The following is a 25327-nucleotide window of genomic DNA, read 5'->3' on the forward strand; positions in this document are numbered from 1 at the left end:
TCTGACTAGCAATTATTTAATCAGAAAGCTGTATTAAGAAAGTCTCTTAGTAGGACAGAGTGTCTGACTATGAAAATGTGCTGTGTGGTAGCCAGCCAGTAGCTAATGCATCTTCATCTCTGGGGCTTTGCTTTTGTATCCCTGTTCTCCCCAGGGAATTTTTTTCAGAGTTCATACCAGGTTGGTTCTGTTGGTCTGGCCATGTCATAATGATACCCAGCCCCTGGAAGCCTTCCAAGGAAGCTGGTGAACAGGGGATTGCTGTACTTTGCTGTTTTATACCCAAATAGCTCTCAATAATTGAACATTAGTGTGGTGGGAAAAGTACCAACAAAACTTTTATGATAAATCTTCACCATCCTCCAGGACTTCAGGTCAAATAAATAAAGACATGCACAATTTACATGCTGTTTTTAGCATCAGCAGTTATGAAAAATGTGGTACATACATAGATTTTCCTTGAGCAGCTCATTTTTCTGTCCTTCACTAACCTTTTCCTCTCCCAGCAATGGACTATTTTTTACATCAAGCATTTTGTAGCAGGCTGAGGCTAAAGGGTCCACATCTGCATCAGAAAACTGCTGTACTTTCAACCAAGCAAGAATATTTTCTTGTGCACTAGGAGACCATTGTCCTCTCCCTTGCTTGCTTGGGGGTTAGAGGCAAGCTGAACCAGGAGCTCCTCCTCCTCCAGCCTCAGTTTGGTAGGATCTGCCCTGAAAACAGAGGTCCTATTTGCATTCCCCACACACTCCCCAAGGCCAAGAATGCAATGGATCAGCAGCAGCTTTTCCATACATCATGCACGTGGCTCAGACAAGAACCAAGCTCCTTGCCAACACCCTGCCCAGCATCCCTGCACCAGCCCCAGCCAGGCAAGTGCCAGCCCCCTGGATTGCACCCCCTTCCCAGGGAGAGGGCTGCCCCAAGGCCATTGTGCTGCCCTTCCAACCATGCAGGGCTGGCACAGCTCCTCCAGGCCAAGCTGCTTGTGCTGAGTTTGCATAAAAAGTTAATAAAATTGCCACTGATGGACTTCATGGAGTTTCACCAAATATTATCGACTTGGTCCTGCTAAACTCCTCCTCTAGAGGGCATGGAGAGGTTTTTGGGAGCATGTGCCCCACATCCCAGGCTGCAGTGGCCTCGCCAGCAGAGCACCTCAATTTCCTGCACACTGTGTGGTACAGACAAAACCTGTGTTAAACCCCTCAGGAAATTAGCATTAATTAGCAGGGTGCTGCAATCCTGCAAGTGACTGCCACTTATCCTACTAATGTTGGCTCCACACTACGGGAGCTCTTAGAATTTCTGACATTAAAATTGTTACTGGCCACAAATAAAACGTAATTGATATTCTTTCAGAAATGGAAAAAGTACGGTAGGATACTCTGCAGCATTATTAATTAGTGCTAAATCAAATATCAAAGGATGAAAATAACGCTGTTTTTAGCAATCAAGTTTATTTTAATAGATGCAATCAGAGTCCCATGACTTACAATTTTGCCTCTAAGGGGAATGTTCTCACTGAGGAAAACATGAAAAAAAAAAAAAAGACAAAAGTGTACATTTAGGTAAGGTCCTCTCTCACTCCAGAGCTGTCTTTGCCATTTGCTTCTTCTGGCAGGATTTCTGTTTTCCTTCTCATATGACCATTTACACTTTAACCTTGTTTTTTCCCAAATATGCTGAGCTACTGTTGGAACTACTCAGTGCAAAAGAAAACCAACACCCACAAAATCCTGTTTGTGCAGCATTTAGTATTAAATTTTAAACTCTGTGAATATAGCTGGAGATTTCCTGTTCTCTGTTGTCTCTTTGTATTTAATGGGGAAGCAAACTGTGACACAGGTGTGCCCGTGCAGCAGCAGCTGGGGACTGGCACCTGCCAACAGTGGGACCTGTCAGTGCTGGCCCAGGAGAGGCTGTCGTGGTCACAGCCTGCTCAGGCACCCCTGTGACAGGGCTGGGCTGCAGGAGCACCCTCGGAGCCCTGAGCTGAGCTGGCAGCTCCTGAGTGCGCTGTGACAGGCGAGAGCGCGGAGCTGCCGCACAAAGCACGGGCAGGAGAGCTGTGAGACTCACCTACACACTCTGCCACCTGCACGGGCAGCCTCGCTCCTCTGTCTGCACAAAGAGCTCTTCTGCCTGCCAGAGCTGCCATTCCAGGGACAGCCACAGCTTCTTTCCACACCAGCACCCGGCACTAACAGGGAACCAGGCAGAGGAAGAGATGAGTCAAACAAAATGCTGCCTTTTGGATGCTGTTAGAGATTGAAGAGAGCCTCTTCTACAGTACATCTCCTGCCTTCCTGCTGGTTGTCACCACGGCCTTTGCTTCCAGCTGTACAATCATGATATTACATATATGTACATCTCACAGCATTTCCTGAGAACCCTCTGTCTCATTCAGCTGGTCAGGGTGCTGGAGGGGAGACGTCTGGATGGTGAGGCTGCAGGATGATCGCTGCTGTCAGACTGTGAACTCCAGGAAGATGCACTTGTTCTCCTGTGGTCTAAGTGGCATTTGTCCTCCAAACTTTGGCATAAGGACCTGAACTACCAGCACTGTATCCTGACCTAGGTAAAACATACATTGCAATACAAACTGGCTGCTCAAATGATGAAAACTTCATTTGCCATCACTGCTTCAAAAACCAGTGGCCCTAGTAACTCAGAGACACTGACAAACCAACCTGTTATTACATTCTCCAAGTGCTGTTGTTCATCACAGTCAGGAGAGCTTTGCTGACTGACCCAGGTGAGGACCAGGTCCTGTGGGGATCACCAGATAACAAGCAGACCGAGGTGGATCCATAGAAGAGGAGCTTCCTCAGGTGCCAAAGCTGGGGTGAAGTACTTCATCTTCATGTTGCCTTAAAAGCCAGGTAAAACAGACCCCTGAGCAATAAACTGTATTTACTGCACCTGAGCAGCAGCCTGCACTTCACAGCAGTGTGTACTGATGCTGCCTACAAACCTCTGTTTTGGCCACATTCTTTATAGTGCTCCATCACCCATAATATACAGGAAGTGCATGCAATATACAGGGGATGCACACTTTAATGTCCTCATGGGCTGTGGGTCTGTTATTGATCTGACTGGTACTAGGGAGAAAATTGCTTTTGGTAGTGCTTTTCCTGGTTCTTGACAGGGCCAAAGAATTCACAGGAGGTGCAGAGCTCACATGTGTTGGAGAAAGGGCTGCACACACCCCTGTTGCACAGGCCCTTTCCCCAAATCTCCAATCCTGGGAGTGGGTTTTCCTTAGCCTTGCTGGGAATGTGCTGCTGGCTGCTGTGTTTTCCTCCTGCTGCCCCGACCTGGGGAGAGCCTGCCAAGTGATGGCCTGTCACACTGGGAAGATGAAGAGGTGGATTAGACACAAGAAACAGAGAGGAAAAGCAGCTGAAAGCCAGGGCCAGATAACTGCTGGCCTTGCGAAGCCTCACATCTGTGGGGTACAAGAACACTGCCAAATACACGTTATCCAAGAGTTTTAACACAATTTATTTTATGCTTAAATAATCAACTAGATCATCCAGTGTTTGTTGTTTTCATACATATGTAATTAGAGCTATTATCAATGAATGCTGTTTCCATATGAATATAATCAACAAATTAAAGTATTTCACCAAAAACCAAATAAAAATGCCCTTTAAAACACAGCAGCCTTAACAACCTAATATTACACTGCTAGGATGATTACAGATGATTGGCTTACTGAAAGATTCTACATCTTATAGCCAGTACACAATACAGTAATAATTTTACAGCGTGCTGCCAGTCTATTAGCTAATAATTTCTCTTCAGTTCATTTAAAAATATCCCAAACTTGTGCTCCTTAGAGCACCAACCCACTTCTAAAGCTGCAAGCATTACCCCCATTATAAAGCAAGAACAGATAGCACCCCCCTCCCCATAATGCAACTACTGTATATGTTATGGGTCTTAGGTCATTTCATTGAAAAATTGGCAACAGCAACAAATATTAGATGAAGGGCTTTGTGTTTACAGATAAAATCTTATTTTTCATGTTGCGGAATAGTGTTTGCAAAACTGGAAAAGATTTAATCAAAATAAGGTGAAACACATGCATCAAAATATTAGTACTCTGAAGAAAAATTTTCACAGAACTACAGAATTCCTCATTTTGGGAATCATTTAAATTTGCAGCAGATTTTAAAGATTTTTTTAAAATCAAGCTAGCGATTTTGCATATACAAACATTATAATTGCTAATATACAAGAATCTGTGAAGATACACCCAGAATATCCCTGTAGGTGCAGCCATTTGAGACACCTAGCCTGCTCAATGCATTTGCAATATTCTGTTTGTGATCGAAAAGGCAGTGCCTTATCAACACTTATTCTATTTTGTTAGAATTTATACAGTGTTATTTATTTACAGCAAAACTATTGATGTTTAAAAAAGAAACAAATAGTGTTTTATACCCTGACAGTTTGGGTCCAAGAAAAATAAGGCGAGCTGTTGTGGATTTTAGTATTTTTAGTGTCTTTCCATGGTTTAACCATTTCGTCTTCGCACATCCTCTCTGGCCACAGGAATTTATTTCTTTTGAGATGACATCAAACTGCTTGAGAGAAGCTGTTAACAGCATGGCATCTTGTATATACACTGCATTGGTAACTGAGCACCCTCCAATCCTGTGAATGAACGTGAATTTCCATGCTCTGTAAATTGGCTCATGCTAAATTAATTTTTTTGTTTGGGATTTTTTTTTGTTTGGTTTTTTTTTTCTTTTTGCATAAAAACCATGCGGTTAATGTGGGGAAGCAGCAAACACACGCACACTTTTATAGGTGAATGTTTTAATTCCTGTTGATTTTTCTTCCGTGAGTGTCCCTCTAGAATACTGGCAGTAAAAGCACACTGTGGAGAGAAAACAGAGAACAAATCATTTCAGAAATATCTTGTTAGAATCAGTTTCATGCCTTTCCCTGACCAAACAGAAATGTAACTGGCACAATGGAATTCTGCAATAGGCTAAATCACACAGCTTCTAGGTAGGCAATGACATTAGCTGAGCTCCAGCATGAGGGGAAAATGCAGCTGCAGATGTCCACACTGCTCATGAACTGATTTATGATTATGTTTGCAGCACACTGCATTTCATCATCCTGGACGTGCCACCAGCTCATCTGATCCAGTGATGACAAGGAATAGGTTCTTTTGTTGTGGAAGGAACAGCATCATCTCCAGACAGAGAGCTGCTGCTTCCACAGCATGTTTTTCTTCATTGTGTGCAAGCATCCCCACAGTGATGGAAAACCTGCTCTCCTTGCACATCCACCTCTGCCAGTTGCTCAGGGAACATTCCTGCAGAGGCAGGAATGCAGCACCCAGCCTTTAGAAGGCTTGGTGAAGGACAAAAGCAGGGACAAGGAGCAGCGCCACCCATCTCCCTCTCGCCTGGCTTGCATGAGTGGCACAAGGAGAGACGGTCCTGCTCCTGCTCTCTCACCCCTCCAACCTGAGCCATGCACATAAGGACAGCAAGTTTGTGACACGTGTTGTACAGCAGCAGCAGAGAGGGCAGGAAGCAGAAGCACAAAGACAGCAGTGAGCAGGAGCTGGAAGCCCTGCAGCTCTCGGGCACCTGGGCGCAGGGCAGCGGGGCTGGCGCGGCGCCGGCGGGGCTCAGGCTGGCACGGACATGCCTGCTCACTAATCAGGTCACAGGTCCACACACATCCCCCAGGAGTGCTCACAGTCTCCTTCCACACTAAAGCAATCTGTCCTTGCCCATATCTACAGTTGTCATAAATCTGTCCCGCTGCTGAGAGCCGCCTGTTCCCTCTGCAGCAGTCACGCCAGCTCACACTGCGCTGTCCTGCGGAACTGCACGCAGGAGTTCTTGGCTTCTCCTTTCAACCTATGCCTCACAGGGGGCTTATCTGCAGTGGTGACAGGGACATTTCCACAGCAAAACCTAGCTAACATCGTCATTTTTTACAAACACTCCAAAGAAAAGAACCGCCTCTGCCTGCCAAACAGGACTTTTTTTGTCTTTTGTGATTACAAAACAAACAGTTTTTCTATAGAATCCCCTGCCTCTGCAAACACATCCACTTCTGCATCCAAATGAAATGTTTTTAATGGGCTCTTGACCAGACTCACAATTACATAGGGCACATTTGGTCATGCTTATCATATCAAAGTTTGGAGCACAGAGATTCATCTTACAGGACAAAGTTCCCCCCAGAGCAAAGGTTCATTATCTAAGGCAGACTCCCTGAGTTCCTCAGGGGCTCTAGCATGGAAGACTTGCCTACTGGAAATCACAGGAGAAATGCATCAGCAGTCATGGGAGCAGATCTGATTCTGAGGAACTCAGACTCTGGCCTCCTGAAGGTCAGACTGTTTCATACATTAGGCAAAGACTGCCTAATTTACTTAATTTTATTTTAAAATGAAATGCTTATCCCTGGTGTCTTTTGCATCAAACTCATATGTTGGCAAGCTCTTTAGATGCATTGCTTATGGGGTTCAATGCCCCATCTTGCCTTCAATGCCTGAATTTACACATTTCTGCTGCTCTGCCCCTGCAGATTGATAGTGGAAGCAGCACGGGACCCAACATGGGACACAATTTCACATAAACAGTGCCATTGCTTTGGCTTGCTTTACTCCCACATGCTTGAGGCTCCATAAAGGGGAAAGCTGTGTCAAAAGAATCACCTCCCCTTTCCAAACAATACATATTTTATGAGTATGTTGAGCACCAAGCCACAAGAAGCTGTATTATTCTATTAGCACACACAGGAGGACTCTCAGTAAAAGCAGGAATTCAGTAGGTGCTTACCAGATACTGAAATCACACCAGTCACCTCACAGAGCTTGCTCCTTGGGGCTTGATGCCATAAATCCCTGAGTAGATCCCACACACTGAGTGCTGTGTGTCTAAATGGCTCTACTCACATGCACAGAGCACCTGTAGGGCCAGGGGGCTATAGGGGCTACCTTACATTGCATCAGTTAGAAGGGACTGGTGACTCAAGAGAGACTCTGCTTCTGTCTGTCCCTTTCCTCACTATCTGCTCCATTTGCCAGGTCCTCTTTATTCTGTTCTTACAGTCATTCCTATACCATATGTACAGTGAAAGGATAATACACAGTCTTGCACTTCATAAACTCTTCCTCTGTCCAATTCCTGAAACCCAGCAAAGCTAAGAGAGAAGAGCAGAAAAAAGACATGTCCATGGTAAACCTACACACTTGGAGCCATGACTGATGGACCAGAATTGAAAGAGACACAGGCACATCTCTGTGTGTAGCTGTGTCAGTGAGAGAAAGCAGCCTCTGGCTTCTTTTCTTCACATCTTTTCAGAGTGCCCTGCAAGGGTGTCTCAGTCTGTGCATTTGGGTTTAGCTTGGGAAGCCCTTAAACCATCAGCTGCTGGCTTGCTACAGTCGTTAAGGCTGGATCAATAAAATTCACAAGGAACAGTTGGTAGGGATTATTTGTTGGCAAATATTGAGACACTTCACTTACAAGGACTTTGACTTGCATAACTGCCCTTAGATCACATGTCTGACAGTGGAAGAAGCATTTCACTCCTAGGTTTATTTGTGTGCAGCTCCTTTACTATTTGTGTTTAAGTTTTTAGGGGTGAACAGTTCTATGGATTGCAAACACTGTAAAATTCCGAGAAATCGTACACATGCCTGAGTATTGCTTTGTTCTATTTTCCAAGAAGTAAAGATTAATTTTTACATGTGAACACAAGGTCATTTTCTGCTTACAAGATCAAGGGCCAGCTATTCAGGTGTGCAGCTGGAAAGCAAAGTCAGGGTAGCAGAGGCAAGCCTTTGTGCAGCCCAGTGCTGTTCCCCATGCTGGCAAAAGCTTTCGACAAGGGAAGAAAATTGATCACACTGACCGTTCAGTGGTTGGCTTTCAGCTTTCATGAGTAACTTTTCTTCTCCACGTGTCTGACTTCTTTCTTTGTCTTAACCTTATAAGCTTCTCCCTGCTTTAAAGGAAAAGCATAAACATTAACACAGTCTGCAGAGAGCACTCGTAATTGTAAACCAGCTTCCAAAACAGGATACATATTTTGCTGTAACAGGATAAGTAAAAAGCAGTTAAATCACATTAACACTTCATTTCAAAGATACACACAATCTATTTATCCACTCTGCTGAGCTGCAAAAGCACAGGTCTGAAATATCATCTTCAAGTAGAAAACACAGCTCTACGATTTCAGCCTGACCCCTGGGCTGGAGTGCCCGGCTGGCAGTCAGTCCTTGGCAGAGCCCCTGCTGCCAACTGCAGCGGGAGCCAGTGCCACTGACAGGGAAAAATCCCCTTCCCCAGCTCTCCTCCTGGACAAATTGCTGGGCATTCCCAACAGCAGAGCCTGTGGCTGCTCTTGTGATGTTTCACAACGTCTGTGCTTCAAAGTGAGCAGGTTAGTAACAGAATAAAGGGAAGAGGAAGAAAGCCAGCAAAAACCACCACCGAAGCAGCACAGAAGTAAAACCAATGACAGTGACAAGCAGCGCAGGTTTCAGCATCTTTAAAACAGCAAACCCCAAAATAAAGTTCATCTTTGCTCATTAAAAGCAGCTCAATAATCATCTAAAAATAAATTCTCCAGTAATCACAAGCCTCATTCACATCAGAGAAAGGCATCTGTTTATGTGTGGCTATGGGCAGAATTTACCCCTCAGGTGATCTGCATTGATGTATTTGTAACTATTTGTAGTTTCCAACCAATCTAATCTGGTGCAGCAAATTGAAAATGTTTACCCCTTGCTGGGCAGGATTTTTTTTTTCCTTCATGAACAACTAGGAAAGAGGGAATGGAAATAAGTTTGCTTCCATTCTCTTATTTCTGTGACTTTTTTTCTTTTTCTTTTTTTATTTTAATTGCCAGAAAAGAAAGGGTATTTGTTATCTTCCTTTCTGAATCTGTTTTCACTCAGACAAGAATTTCATTAGCCCCAGTGACAGTTTTACTCGAGCAGAGATGTCTGAGGGCCATGTGCTGGGGAAGAAGGCACGAGCTCCTCTGAAGCCATTTGTTTTCAGAGGCAATGCCCATTCCCCCAAGGCCTCCTGGGGACAGAAGACAGCTGAGGCACAGCCTGCCCACTGCTGCCCCTGTCACTGAAGCCCTTCCCAAGAGGGGCTGGGGTGTGATGGCACACAATAGTCCTACTCTTCCCGCTGTCAGGGTGATAAAGCTGGGCATAGTCCAGGCCTGCAGAAGGCTTCCAATTTTGATCCCCAGGGACAAAATCCTGAATTGGTGCTTGCTTGTAAAGATACCATTGCTTGGGTATGTTCTGATTAACCTGAATCCTGCAAACCCTCAGTCATCAGCACCAGGGGTATCACACCAAGGTGAGCGAGAGGCCACTGGGATCACACTGCAGCTCATTCCTCTGGGCTGGTGGAAAAGCCACACAATCCACCTACAGCTGCAAGGCACAGATTCTGCAAGGGCTTAACCAAACACACAGACACTGCTCAACTTGATGGCACAAAGCAGGCCCCAAACCCATAGCTCAGACCTGCTGCCTGTTTTACAGAAACAGACCTGGATGCCCTGTGCTGACAGAATTCAGCCGGGCCCCCCGACACTGCCCCTGCCCCGTGATCCCAACACACAACTTGCCAGTAACTGCAAGCACTGCACTTTTTGCCAAGGCTTCTTGTTATAAATGCAAACCTCCAGCCCTTTAGCAGCACTTTCTAGCAGTCAACACAACCCTCTGAGCCTACTGTTATTTGCTGGCAGTCCCCGTGGCATTACCATTTCACCAACTTTCCTCTCATGGGGGATAACAACACGTCTCACTACCTTCCGGGTGATCTGTGGGAAGCAATACATGAAAAGTATCGATTTTTATTTTTTTCCTAGATTCTAAAGGGAAAAAGTATGTTAAAACAAGTTACTTGAATGCAAAGACTCAGAGCAGTGATGTAATTCATGATTACTTTTCTCGTGATGACGTTGCCTTCTTCATCGGTAAACTGTTCCTCTGTTACAGATTCACCAGGAATGTTTTTTGCTTCCTCACCCTAAAGAACGTGTTATAAGATTAGCAATAGAGCCTATATTCTGTCAAACCCACACATATTTCCACACCAATCCAAGCAACAAGCACATGCTAGCTTCAACTTTATGTAACAGTTTGCTTTATGCCACACGAACTGAAAGCCTCGTTCATTTAGCAATGCAATACCTGTGCATTTGTCCTACAAGATGTTTCCTTAAAGCCTGTAGGGAGCTTCTAGCCCACTGCTCTTATTAACTAATGCATGTCAGGAACTCTCTGGGCAACAAAATCGAGTGGTCAGTCTGAGCCCTGTGAGACACCCCTTAGCTTTTCACAGCTTCTCAGTGAAACTCAGCAGCGTTTCTGCTTTGGCACACGCAGAAACATGGTCTAACATGGGGGAAATGTGGGACTTAAAAAGACAGCTCTGCCTATAGCTTGCTAAACATGAGGTCTTAAACATAAACACAGAAGACAGACAGGACTTCTCAGCACTTACAAGATGAAGGAAGTTATCTTACGTGACACTTTGCCCGGCACGGTGCCACCGTGGCGAGGAGCCTCGGCAGCCCGCTCCATGACTTACTGAGATCAGCAGCACTCCAGCCATCACTTCTTGTAGCACCAGCAATTTATAGCACCAGTGTAAATAAATGTAAAAGCAGTTTCCTAGCTGCTATGCCAGTGACTTAATTCCACTTAAAGGAATTATTGCTTAAATCATAAATAAATGACATTAGTTTAGAGTCTGAGCCCAGCTGGCTGTCATGAACTTATGTTCCAAAAGAACTTTGCTAACTTTACCTCACAAAGTCACATTTCCAAACCCGGGTGCTGAAGCAAGCACTGCTTTTGATGCTTCAAAAATATCCATTGTTTGTGCTAATATCTTTCATATAAGAAAGGCAAACATAATGATACTGTAGCTGGCCTACATATGAAAAATTTCCACTTGTAAATTAATAACCCAAACAAACAAAATTCCTTAAAACTTTTCTTCTCTCCTCACTCTCAACCCACTATGGAAAAATTATAAGTAGAGGGAGGAAGCAGAAAGAAAACATTGTATAAAACACGTTATACCAATATTAACTACAAAACAATATTTGAAAGGAGACTATTACAGCTTTTGTAATGCTTCGATGTACCGAACACCACAGGGCAAATATATTTTCTGTTTACTGTGGTCTATACACTACATAGTTGTCTGCATAAGCTCCTGGCACTGCTTTATAATAAACAAATACAGTGATGCCATGTGTATTTTTTTAAAACAGTATTCCCTACTAAAGCAGCTTTTTCAAGATGTACAATGTAACATTGGGATTGTATGCTATTTCTAAGCTCTAAGCAAAACAAACCTTTCCTTTTGTTTACAAGCCATTTGTGGTCTTTTCTAGCCAAGCTTTTCCATTTTCCTGGCCTGGGGACAATGGCAGCAGGCAGGAGCCAGGGGGGAGCACTGCAGGGCAGAGCCCCTGGCCATGTTTGTCCTGCTTCACAAGTACAGACTTTCTGCTGGTTTTGCATTGAAAGTTGTACTGAAGTCACCACTTAAGCAACGGAATTCAGATATTTTACACATCTTTTTCCCCAGGCTTTCACAGACTATTAGCAAGCTGTACAACTTGCTGAACTTTGGTGCTTCAGGAAGCACTGCCAAGAGAAGGACAGGCTCCCCAGCCAGGAGGATTCCATTGCACAGGGACATAAGGATGAGGAGCTGTGCCTGAGAACACCTAGCTGAGGTGCCTGGGCCAGGGAATGCTGGCATCCCTACGAAAGCACACAACAAACAGCTACTGAAGCCTTCAGATGGAGCTTGAAAAATTCACTCCCCAGAAGGAGAAATGGCACACCTGGCCAGACAGGGCACCAGGCTCTGTGCAGGAGGAGGGAAGTGTGAGGTTGGTGCCTGGGCGAGCGGGGCCCCAGCGGCAGCCGGCTGCTTCCTTTCTCACCAGAGAGGGATGGGACTGCTGCCAGGCAGGGCCAGCAACTGGGCAAGGGATTTGGGAACTGAAACCTGTGGGCTTTCCTACTCTCACAGACATGGGAGGGGGGAAGACTGATTCTGGAGACTTCACACTTTAATCAGATGAGAGCAGATGGGGAACTAGATGCACAGTTTCTTTCCTGGCCTTCCACTTATGGCTCCAATACAGTACCCCAAGGAGCAGGAGAGAACCCTGGCACAGACATCCCATGGAGCACAGAGGTATGGAAAGGTTCCCTTTCATGAGTAGGATCTCCAAAGCCACTACAATAAAACCCATGAAAACCAGAAATAAAACAGCATGGCCTGTAGCAAGACAGCTACTAGTCATCAGATTACTTGGCACACCAACACCACTTTCATGTACTGGTTCTTTGACTCCTTACTGCAGCTATGAGCAAGTGAACAACCTTAAAACAACCTAGCAAGAATTACTGTGTTCTGCTTCGAATGAAATGAAAAGTGTACTGCTGCACTGAAAGATGTCTCCTGGAAGAAAATGCAATTTTAAAGGTGTGGTGAATCTTGGGTTTTAATTAGCTACATGCTCCTTTAAGCACAATTTAAGGATAAATGCTGTAAACACTCAGCAGTCAGCGTGCACAAAATCCAGCTTTCACAATTCTCTTGCTGGTGGGTAGTTAAACAAATTGCAGGAGGGCTCACAACTGGCAGGAGGTAGATCTGATTTACTGACTTTTCTAATCCTATGCAGTTAAAAAGATGGATGTTTGCTAGGGAAAAAAAAAACCTACCCACTGGCAGTTTTAGTTGCAAGAGCTCAAACCAACATTGGGTTAGAATGGCACATTAGATGACCTTGTCAACAAAAGCTGTTTTTAAACACAAAGCTGGTGCATCTGCGTCACAGCTAGAGAATAAAATTCTTTCCGCTGCATCATACTTATGTGGGCTTCATTTTACCCTTGACCAGTCAAAATCACTGTCACAATACCAAAAGCTTTAGAAAGGCAGGGAGAAAAGTTAATACCGTGATTACTGGAAGCCCAGTTATATCCCTGGGACTACAGCATACAAAGGCTGCAGTCTGCAAGCCTCAGCTCCAGAACATGCCAGGAAGCTTTGCAAAGCAGAGTGCTTTAATGTCACCCTGCTCGCTGGAGTGTAGTCCTGCCAAAACCAGCTGGTATCCTCTCCCTGCTGCTCTCCAGGGCAGGAGAAGCAAAGAGCAGTTTCCTCCAAGTCTTCTGCCAGCTGCACTGATTTTCTTAACAGTTATTTGCAGATTATGGGTGTTCCCAGGGACCTTCAGATAAATGGAGTTATACAGTCAGTGCTGCAGTGTTGTGCCAAAGTTCACTGTAGATTTGTCAGAGCTCTGATTTTCTTTCATGTTTGTTTTGTTACTAGAGGGATAATAGTCCCTTTTATTCCTCTCATACATCTAGTGTTGTTGAAACAGTGGAGAAAAAAGGTGCAGCTGGATGCATCTTACCAACATGGATAAAAAGGAATTTAAAAGCAGGAGGAAATAAGCAAGACGGAAAGATCCTAAATATTTAATTTTGCCAAGGACCAGAGGCGATGCCGCAATGGGAACAGAAGCTGCACAGAGCGCTCAGACCTCTTCCCTCACAGACCTAAGCCAGCATCAGGACATAATCCCCTCAGTCCTGAGATCACATTCTTGTAATGCATGAGCAGCAGCTGCGCCTCAGTCTCCTTGGGGTCTCGAGCCTCTGTGGCAGCAGCAGGAGAAACAAACATCTTTCATTAAGGTCATTTTCATTAGTGAGTTCTGCCTACTCAGGGAGACCTTGTTAATCAGATGCCACAACTCTCCGCCTGCGCCCATGCTGAGTCTGTAGTTGCTTGTTTGCAGATTTATTGTTAAAGCCACAGGAGGGGGGGGAAAAATCCCAACAAAAAATCCCAGGCAAGGCAAGGAGACCCGAGAGCCAAGGGTGCTGCAAATGGGGCAGGGTGTATTCCATTGCTGGGAGCTGGGGCAGAGGTCTGGTGCATGTGGCATGGAGGACACACCTCAGAACAGCACTTGCAGTCTGGGGTTTGATTTACTCCATGTTACCTTACTGAGGCCAGCAGCTCCAACTCTCATGGGGCAGGACAGGGAGAGGGCATTTACCTGCAGCTCTCCAGAGCCAGACAGAGACTGCAGCGGAGATGCTGTGCCCAGCTGAATACACAAAAGGAAATGGTTCCCATTTTCCTCACACAGGGCATAGGCACTTAATTCTTATCACCTACAGGATGGCCACATTCTATTTTCCGTAAATAACTTCCCCTGAATAGCAAGATCATGGGAGCTGCTGGCTCTAGCTTTGGCTAACTGCTGCTCAGGCCACTTCTCCCCTGCAGGCTGAACCAAACCCTCCACGATCAGTAAAGGGGCATTTCATGGGAAAAATGCACAGAAAGGGACAAATCTTCGATGAAAGTTGTCAAGAAATAGCAAAAGTACAAGGCACTAAATTACCTTAGATTTGAATAACCTTAGAAATATATTTTACTGTCCATTACATCCCACCATAAACCTTTTGGCAAGAATCTTACTAAAACAGCTTTAGCCAAAAAATTTGTATCCATGAAAGATTTAACAATCTCTGAAAAAGCATGAAAAATTGGACTCTGATTCCTGCTATGGCTGAATAACAGGAGCTTTGGATCAGGCTCTGAATGTCCACATTGTGGCAAGCACTCTTATTTTCCCCTTGTGTGCTAATTGCTCGCATTCCTGCACTACCATAAACCCATTTCTTTTGCAATGCCCCATCCCATCAATCCACCATGTGAATACAAGAGGGGAGAGGAAGAAAAACAAAAACATCTGCACTACCTTGAGGTTAGAATAGGATCCTATTACATGTGGAAATGGGCATCAGTCCTTGCTTGTCTGGTTTTATGGGCTCAGCCCTCTGAAGTGCTAAATCCCATGGGAATGTGCTCTAGAGTACTGAGCACTTGACAGGACTCAGCTCCTGGACTGCTGGGAAAATACCTCCGTGGGAGAGAAAAGTCTTTCCCCATATTTGGGCCAGGACAGAGAATTAAGGTAGCAGTTAAAAGGATGTAATAGTGTTAGCAATGCTGCAGAATGGCAAGGAAAGGAAAAACAAGTTGGGAAAGAAGAGCAAAGGTAATGAAGCAAGTCAGCCCTGACTGTACCTGTGGTGGCACATGGCAAAACCTTTTTTCCACAGGACTCAATTTATCCTAAAGGTTTCAGTGCCAGAAGACTTTATGCCTGCTGGCTGTGTGAGTACCTCTATTGCTTTAAATACAACATGCAGGCAGTAATGAATACTAGGAAGAGCAATTAATATTAGGAAAAAATTCTTTACTGTGAGGATGGTGAGACACTGGCACAGGTTGCCAGAGGAGTTGTGGATGACCCATCCATGGAATGCTCAAGGCCAGGCTGGAAGGGGCTCTGAGCATCTGGTCCATTGGTGGGTGCCCATGGCACAGGGTTAGAGCTGGACAATATTTAACGTTCCTTCCAACCCAAGCCATTCTATGATCCTATTAATACAGGCTACAGTAAAATAGCACAGTTCCCATATGTGGTTCTGCTCAGTGGAGGCTCCAAGCCCACCCTCATCCCCTGCCCACTGCTGCTGGACCTGAGCTGGCTGTGGGCACAGCACCCACTCTGCCAGGCACTGAGGCACTGGCAAGTGAGAGCCTGCTGCTCCTGGTCACTGCTTGGGGCCCTGCAGCAGCAGAGGGAGTTCTTTTCCCTCTGCAGGCTGTGAGCATTGCTCCAGACCTCTACATCCTGAGAGCTCTTCCCTGATGGAGGAGCTGTACCTCAGCTTGTGCATGCTCTCACTGTGTTTTCAGTTCACCCAAAGTGAACCTCTGCTCTTGGAAATGTGCAGAAAAAAGTTCAGGTCCCTAAAAATGTTAAATCTTGATTTTTCCATTTCATACCACCATTTCATTAACCTTACATGACCAAAATGGTTGCTTCCACTATCAAATTATTTCTCTAAAAGGCCTGATGGTTGCTTTCAAACTTTCTCTTGTTCTCTTTGGAGCTTGTCTTAAGATGCAGAGTAGGGGATAAAAAAAGAAGCTATAAATGATCAGAAAATAACCAAAGAATCACATGTGTTTTCTAATCAAGAGACAGGTACAGCTCCAATCCAGCTGAGATCAGACACGTTCCCAAGAGCCGCCCCCACTCGCCATGCACACCCTTCCCACTGGGTCTGCACTAGCTGCAGATTCCAACGCTAAATACGCTGCTTTGCCACGGCTCTGCTAAAAGTTCTGCCCCAAATTATACCACCACATTTAAAACCAATTTTCTGCGCCTTTCTCTGAACACAGGGGCTATGAGACAGCAAGAGAAAGCTGCCTTTGACACACTTTCCTCTTTTCTACTCCAACACTTCCTGACTGCAAACCAGCGGACACCAAAATAGTTCAGACATAAATTGGGTGGGGGCCCTTAGCCACAGGCCAACTATGCAGCGTTTGAATCTGCAGCACACTCACACTCTGTGTGTTACCAGAGACTCCTGCAGCACTGGAGGGGCCTGCCCTGTTTGAAAACAGAAACCACATTCCTAAGCCTCAGCAGTCAGGGCTTATCTGCAGGGGGAATTACTGAGGAAGGGTTATACCCTGACAACCCAGGGCCTTTCAGGGAAGGCAGCAGGTTCTGCCTGGGGAGATGGGGGATCAGACAAAACATTCATTTCTGCTGAGCTCAGTTCTGCTGTTCCTGTCCTGTCCTGAACGGGTATACTGAAGGAATTAATGGTGCAGGCAGCCAGAAAAGCCACCCTTCCTCTTCCAAAAGCATCTGCACCTTGGACTCTTTGGCAGCTGTGCAGAGCAGCCTATCTGCCACCCACATTACACAAAAGGTGCAGTGCCTTTTGTGGTGTGCAGACTCCTCTTGACAAAGCATGCAAGCAACAGTGATATAGATATATGCAATTGAAATGTCACAATTTATTCCTAAAGTAACAATTACAGCTTAGGCAAACTGCACTAGTGCTGTAATAGCACCAAGGTGCCCTGCTGGTTTTTGTCAGGGCTTGACTGCATGATTTTCTAATAAGAATCTAAAAAATCCTGCAAGTTACTGAGGAATTACATAATGGTTTATGTTAGAGACTTATTTTCTCATGCTCTGTGCTGCAGGAAAATAATGTCATACTGTATGACCACACAAAAATATTATAAGGGCAAATACAATTACTTATATGATTATACCATTGTTGTCAGTGTGTATAGTATATTGTGCTGTAAGTAAAGGCTATCTGTAAATAAATATACTAAATATAGTCTACTGAATCAATGCAAGGACTTTTATTAACTTCAGTAGATTTAAAATCAGGATCATCTGTTGCAGTGAGAAAGCTTTCCAGAACACATTAAGCCCTTAGGACCACAAGTTTTAACCAGAGTATGTGCCTCACACTTGCCTATATCCCACTCATATACTCCTGCAAATATTTAACTTGTAACTCAGAATTTTTTAAAACGACAGAAAAAAAAAAAAAAAGAAATATTGTTACCCATCTTTCTCAGTGGCTCATATTTGCTCTACAGGAGACCAACATGCTGCATCTAGCTGCAGCCTTTAAGATGCCATGCACAGCAGTGGCAGTGAAGGACACAGCACTCCATGCAGCACAGTTGTTTTCCAACAGAAGACACCCATAACCCTGTGTTAAAAGCAAGGAAAGGCAACCTAGCACTGGGTTATCAATCCATATGGCCATAGAAAGCACACTACCACAGGGGCTCCAGTATGCCAAAACTGACATTCTGACACAGCAGACCAAACCCACGCTCATGCCAGCATCCCCTCAAGAAAGGAAATCACAAAGTACCTTCAGAATCAACCGCCGCCGGTAAACCCTCGTGGTAATTCTCTGCTCTTCACCTGAGCTTGAGTCACTCTCAATCTCACTGTCACTGTCACTACATTCCTAATAAATGCAGGTTTAGTACATTTGAACAGCACGTTTGCAAGACAGAACACGCTGATCAGGACTAGCAGAAGAAAACAGAGGTTATCACGGACAGTGTTTTCCCTGTCCCTGTTATGTACATGATGACTTGCAGTTTCACTGCTGGAGTACACAATGGGAGGAGGCCTTTTTGCTCCTTGGCATGCTGCAACCTGATAATTCCACCAGCTATGGAATATCTCAGCAGCTCTCAAGTCTCAGAAAATGCTATTTGGAATGCATCTGACCTGTGAAATTTCAAAACCTTACATAATTCTTTTAAATTTTATGCAAAAAACCCCATAACCTTGTCATAGCTCATTGATTTTTTTTTTTCCTAAAAATTTTTCTTTCAAACAAGTTTTATAGATTCACAAGGTATGGGAAGAAAATTTCCTAATACAAAAAAAGAAGACAGTCACACAGAAAGATTCAGTGGAGCACTTCCACACAGAACATTATAAAAAGGCTTTCTGAAGAATTTCTCCATGTAAATAGCTTTCCTGCTCAGTATTTATCTGTTTTTATAAGTGGCAGAACTGCAGTGTGAGGCACAATCACCCTGCATTTTTCCAGGAAGGGAGCTGTTAGAGCTCAGCTGGATGGGCACAGCCCTGAGCTGGTCTCAGCCTGACAGGTACTGCAGCTACACACAGATGTTACTCTGTCCTGGCACCCTCTGCCAGCCCCAGTGCTTTCCCCTCCAAAACCCAAGGGGTTCAGCTTTGGAGCTGAGCAGCTCTGTGTGCACATGCTGGACAAAGAGCTTCCCACCTCTGTGTGTGACAGATGTAGGGCACAGACCCTCTTCCCATGATATTCAAGCTGAACCAAGCTGTTCCTGAACAGAGAAATTTGATAATTTCCTCTATGCTTTACTCAATGACATGCCCAAACTGATTTTAAAATCATGGATAGTGGATATTGGGAACTGCATATCTATTTCTCCTTCTGAATCTAGCCCAAGACGTCCTAAACAAGAAGCAATTCTCAGAAATTATGTGCAAAATAAGAGTGGGCACAGGTGGGTGGAGGAGAAAAATAACTATATAACAAAAAGCATTTAGGGCAGGATGACAGAATTCATCTGCAGTCCTCTGGCACTAGTCAAATATAGATACAAAAAATTGTAAGCCAATCCTCTCCTGAAGAAGTAACAAGAAAGCAGAAGATTTCCAGAGGGCATGAAAGCTTTAGAGGAGGAGTTATTTTTTAATAAACAGCTTTAAGTGGTTTATTTGTGATGGAATTCTGACACTGAGAGTCACCTTGACCATGTGCTGGACATCACCCTCTTTGGAACAACAGAGCAACTGTGCTGTGTTCTTCTCATTTAAAAAGATCACTGGAATCTGATGCTTGAGCATTTGTAGAGAATTATATGACCTACACCATTACTGCAATGCTTTTGTAAATGTTTATGTGCACTTGGAATGAGACCAAGGATTTGTTTCATGCACGTCACCAGGCGTCAGACCAGTACCAGTCTGAGATCCATCTCTTGGTGCAAACTCTGTGCCAAAACACTGCTGCAGCCCTTCTCCTGCAGATGGGTGACTATTGCTTCCTGCCTCTTTCCAAATGGGTCACAGACAAAAATATCTTACTTTGGCAAGTAGTTTTAGTTTGTTCCCACTTTCTCTCCACAGAAGTAAATCTGTTTCTTCCATACTTTTCTCTTTATGGAGCATTTCTGAAGAATGCCTTGCAGAAAGACTGCAGTAGAAATTTTTTTCTGTTTTCATGACAGCACGTGAAGCGTCTCCCCATGACTTGGACTGCCTTAGTAATTAAACTTATTGAATTTAAATTAGATTAGAATGCATTATCGAAGAAATATCAAGATAATAGAAGCAGTTCATGTCATTCTAACAGATGCTAGTTTCTTACCCATTTAGGCTTTGTGAGAGACTCACATTTTGAAATGACATTATTTTCACATACCAGTTTATTCAAAGATCATGCCTATAAAAGGACTTGTTATTTAGTAAATAGGATTATCAGCCTTCACCAATAAAGCAAAGCAGTGCAGAGATCACGCCTAAGAAAAGCACTTGCTTATTCTTCTCAATCCAGATGGGATATCCAACAGTAAAGAGCACACAAAAGTGGGTGACAACTTCTCTTCCCACTGATGGGAATGCAGAGGGGGAAGTGCAGCATGTCAGCACATTACAGCGTGCATCCACACTCACTCCTGCATTTAATCAGAGCATGGCACCACCAGACTGAGCTCTGCCCCAGAGCCTACAAACTCTGAGGAACGCTGCCATCTGCCTTTAGCTGCCTTTGCAGAAGGCAAAGGCTTTTACATTTTTAAAGTATTCCAGTAATTAGCAAACATTAGGAAAGATCTTACTGTGTCACGAACTAATAACAAGATAATAACAATCATATGCTGCATAACTGCTGAAACTGATTATGTTACCATCTAATAAAAGAATTCTTGGTTGTATAATCGAAAGAATAGCTTTAAATGAACTAATTTAAACCTGAGTGATTTACTGCAGCCCACCACAGCCAACATTTTTATTGTGCTACAATAAAAAAAAAAATCTGTATCATGTAGAAATAATTCTACTGAAATATCTTGCTTCCAAAAGTTATAATCTCCTCCTGTATTATACCCAAGAAAAGACAATCTCAGCAGAGAGAGGAATGTAGAAGAAACTCTGCAATTCCCTTTTTCAGGCTGGTTCCCTGCTGGCCCTGAGGTTTATTCTGTGGCAATCCTCCCACTCCTGGGGTGTGAGGTGCACACAACTACTGGACTACAAGCCATTCTTTGAGTCAACTTTCCTTCTAAGCTTCTGGTAAATAAATAGAATCAATTGAGAAAGCTATCAAAATCTTTATTTTCAGAAAGCAACTTATAACTGGGGTTCTGCAGTTAAGGATGTACAAGTCAGGCATGGTAGAAAGGAAGGGGAGCCCCTCGGCAGCATTTTAAGGAGAAAGAACCAGCACCTGGAAAAGTGCTTTACACATTTAGAAATGTTTTCATTTGTCTTGGCTGGGTGGACTCTGAAGTTGGGATGAACAAGGCCATGAAAATAATTTTTTTTTTAAGGAGGAGATTAAATATCACCCCAAATCAATTCATTTTGCAAATTAACAGAGTGAAAAAAATGCAGGTAGTTTTGGGGAAAAAGAGCAGGACAGAGCCTGAAGGGTCCCTGTATTTCTTTGCTCCTATAATTTGCTTCAATGTCACAGGAAGAGTGGGAAACCAGTGGCAGCACCTTAGTGGGAACAGATGGGGGACAGCTGGGCTGTTTGGCACTGTTTGCACAGGTGTATGTCATGGCAGGGAGGGGCTGTGCCCCAGCCATGAGGGACAGTGCTCCCAGAAGCTGCTCCAGCCTCTTCCAGGGCTCAGGGCCAGGCAGGGAGGGGATTATGCAAGCCCTTCTTGGCTCCCTTGCCTATCCTGACTCCACCCCATTCTATTCACAACACAAATAAAAATTTCCAGTATCTTTCTCAATTCCATTTTTCTCAATTCAGTAATAAACTGAAAAGGCACAAAAAAGGATAAGGAAAAAATCCCCTAACCCTGTCACGAACAACACTGCAAGTCGCACAAAAAAAAATTTGTCAACCAATATGTCAAGCAACAGGGACTCCTCACACTGTTAATTATTACAGGACATACTGTACCTTCTGTTCAGACATTACTGCTCCCTCCTCCTCTTGGATGCTTGTTCTTGGCTTGCCATCCTCAGAAGTACTCCAGCCCATCTTCTTCACACTGACAGGCACAGATGTTTTGCTGCCTTCTGTTGTTGGCTTGCTGGTCTCTTCCAAAGATTTCTGATATGCTGCTGATGATAATGTCTGCTCATCAGTACCACTTGAGATCTGGGACTTTGTTTTCAGGGTTTCTTTGTCACTGTGTTTTCCCACATCATTTAAAGCTTCCTGGATGTAGGATTTAGTTTTTGCCTCTGATGTGGACTCAGATAGGCTTCCATTTGTTTCTGGCTTCCCTGCTTCTCCTTTGACATATGAGGTAACAGAATCCCGACATTGGTCCGAACTACAAGAAAAAGGGAAAGGAACAGACAGCTGTTCAGGGCTTAAATCACAGGCAGAAGGGCAAAGCACCAAGCCTCTTACTGAGCCTGCAGTCTGAGCCCATACATTTCATACAGAGAAAAGTAAAATTTTAGATTCCACTTGCAGACATCAATCTATTTAACAACCTCGTCTTCCGCATCATGGCATCGTTTCAGAAGCAATGAAAATACGGTGGACACTGGAAACAAGGCCAAATGTTTTATGTTAATCTCCTTCCACTTGGTGAAGGGGAGTAAAAAGAGAAAAAAAAATAAACAAAACCTAGCAGTTCTCTTGTATAATCATGAGATAAAGCCTCAAGGCACTTATTTTTAACCACTCTCTAATCAAAGAGGTGATGAAAGTATCTGGTACCAAGCAATTACCAGTTATTTTTCCCCCAAAAGTACAATATCTGCACTCCAGATAGGTCTTGCCTTTTAAAAAAAGTGCAAATAGGTCCTTAGATACTGCAGAGTCTCAATAATATGCAGAGCCAAAGGCAAGGAAGGTTACTAAGATAGAAAGCTGATCAAAATTTTGGGTTAGATTACCTATGGAGAGGTTTCACCTGCACTTCTGATAAACAGCTTTATTTTCCTTTGTATTTTTGCTCACTTTCTGTTAAAAACTACGACCGTGTAATGCTGACATATGAAAATATGCCAGCTGTTTGCTGGCAAGACTCTTAAAAAAGACAGCAAAGGGAATTAATCTAGCTAGAAATTGATATCTTCTTAAGGAAGCCCTTTTACTTCCAGAAGTGATCTATTTCACTAATTTAACACAATATGAAAGGCAGAAAAACAACACTTGCTTAACAGGAACCACATCAGTAGCAGTTCAAGTGCTTTACAGGATTGAAAGACAATGAATTTGCTGAAATCAATGACCAAATTCCCACTAGACTTGATAAGAGAGTATCTAATGCTACCTTGAACCTTAAAACATCCTGAGTCAAAGATGCAGAGGATGTAAACTGCTGGCAGACAAATGATCACTGTGCAGATAATCATTCTGTGCTGATTTATAGCTCCTGCAGGCCTGGCTCCTTCAATTAGTGATCACAGGAACCCCTTGCCCAGTGGGCACCAGTAGGGCTGGACAGCACAACACATATTGTCAGTGTTGAAAGGGCAGGCTGGGAAAGCTGGTGCAAGGAAAATGCACTGAGGATAAAGACATAGAAAGCATCCCTCTGAGCAGGTCATTATACCAAGGATAAGTGGAGTTTGGGGGAATGCAGCACATACATCCCCTCTCCTTCCTCTGCAGCCACGGCTGGGACACAACACACAGGACTAGGTGGGTTTGGTACCACCATCCTTACCTTCTTATGCCTTGTAACTCGTCTTTTAAAAAGTCTAGTAAATTAGCATGACATAAAACGCTTGAAGCAAGTGTTATAAAAAGTGACAATTCAAAAATTGTCTTATGGCAATAACATGAGCCAGCAGGAAAACTAACAATTATCTGAGGGAAGGCAAAGAGATGCATATGGAAAGGATAACTGCTATAAAGGTGCTCAAAAATAAGAGTAACGTAGTATCTTGATTTCAGATAATGTTTTTGATTCCAGCTACATCTATACTGAGATTAATTAGAAACAGAAATACAGAGATAAAGAACATGAAAAGATAAAGAAACATTACCTGCTAAAGATAATATGAAGTACTTCTCAAATGCCTATATCGAGAATGAAACCTGACAAATACACATTTTTAAAGCCAAATACATTTGTGGCCAAATCAAGTTTTTCTTTTACTTATGTATATACAAGCACACAGAGATGCTCTCAGAGAGCAGCCGCCCGTGCAGTGCTGCTGGTGGCAGCATGGGCAGCCTGCTGGCAGGCACACTGCAGCTCAGGGGCGCTCACCTCTCATCCAGGCGATCCAGCAGGCTGCCGCCTATCCTGCGCCCCGACGCCGGCGCCTCGGAGACGCTGGAGGAGTCAGGCTGCCAACCTGTAATTGAAGACATTTCGCGTTCTGCTTGTTGAACACCTTTAAGAATTGACCATACTCTTTCTTCCGTCATCTCCTCAGACTCAGCTCCTTCTTCCAGATGAATGTCCTCAAACAGAGACTTAAACTTTTCTGCCGTCATCTCCTCATCAGTACCAGACTTTTCTCTCTCGGGCTGTTCAGTCCTCACTCCTCTTTTACTAGTCTCTTCACTCTGCCTTTGTTTAGCATCTTTGGATATCCCGCCATAACTACCGAGATACCGCGGAAAATCTTTAAGGTCCACTTCCTCCAACTGGCTCTCGCCTAGGGAAATATCTTTAGGTGTTCCTTCTCTAGGCACTGAGAAATCAACTTTGCTGTCATCCAGTGAAGTGTCCTCTTCAGTCACCACTGGCGGGGCTGCTGCTGTACCATCTACGTGTCCCTGGGAGGTCACTAACACGTCACTCAGCCTACTGGGAGTTCTAAGGGGTGACTCTAGGCTAGAGGTGTCGCTAAGGAAATCGTCCTGGTGCAAAGGGGTGGGCGGCACGAAGCGCAACCCAGTGGGAGTTTCCAGTTCCACTTGGATGGAGGGATAACCTAAGGAAGACAGCACATTTGGACTGACTGGGATGAAACGTGGAGCAACAAATAAGCAAATGCCAAATGATTCATGGGTTACATAGCGTATGAAACACACAAGGAGGTGCAGGTGTATAAGAACCAATGCAGTTCTGATAGGTTTTGTTACTTTGTCCCAAAGTGATGGAACAAAGAATGAGTACTGCCAGAGAATTTTACAGTGAAGCCAGTACTTCTGACTATTTTTTTAATAGTCTGCAAAGTTTTCAGCAATTGCTTGTGCAGCCATTTAAAACATTTTCAAGCTGTAGCAGATTGTCTTATGGGCATGCAGTAAATCAAATGTGGACAAGGGTGGTTGTCCCTTTACACACAAGACAATCTCTTGCAGTCATATTGTGTAAATCTTTATTTCCAAGATTTTTTTTCTTTTTTTAATTTGGAAGTTGAATGAACAGATTTTAAAGACAGCAGTAGATCATAACATAGGACAGCCACTTTTTTGTCAGTAGGTATTCTTTCTAAAACAGGTCCACATTTTCAATATGCTTTTATATAAAAATACACAATACCAGAAATACAGTGTTACTAGCATATACCTCCAATTTAATCACAGAGTTACAAGAATGGACTAGTTGAGGAATGAAGAACAGACATGGATCCTAATGAGGATACTAAAAGATAGTAGATCTAAACACACAGCAGGATAAAAAAACTAAAGTAAGGAAGTTAACAAAGGGATAAAAGAATA

The 25327-nt window shown here is 43.9% G+C and overlaps 1 protein-coding gene across 20 annotated transcripts in view; it reads right to left on the reverse strand.

The window, feature by feature from the left end:
* Positions 1–3486: 3486 nt before the first annotated feature.
* ANK3 (ankyrin 3) overlaps positions 3487–25327 on the reverse strand; it is a 287099-nt gene continuing 265258 nt past the window's right edge. For 19 of the 20 annotated variants that reach the window (XM_077183367.1, XM_077183370.1, XM_077183368.1 and 16 more), the window contains 4 exons: positions 23922–24009; positions 21644–22022; positions 7906–7998; positions 3487–4894 (listed from right to left, as the gene is read on the reverse strand). In XM_077183367.1, coding sequence (XP_077039482.1) covers positions 7930–7998; positions 21644–22022; positions 23922–24009 — 536 coding nt within the window. In that variant the 3' untranslated portion in view covers positions 3487–4894; positions 7906–7929. The remainder of the gene's footprint in view (positions 4895–7905; positions 7999–21643; positions 22023–23921; positions 24010–25327) is intronic. The other variant, XM_077183364.1, reaches the window with a different exon arrangement.

This window comes from Agelaius phoeniceus, chromosome 9, assembly GCF_051311805.1.
Source record: "Agelaius phoeniceus isolate bAgePho1 chromosome 9, bAgePho1.hap1, whole genome shotgun sequence".
Lineage (NCBI taxonomy): Eukaryota > Metazoa > Chordata > Aves > Passeriformes > Icteridae > Agelaius > Agelaius phoeniceus.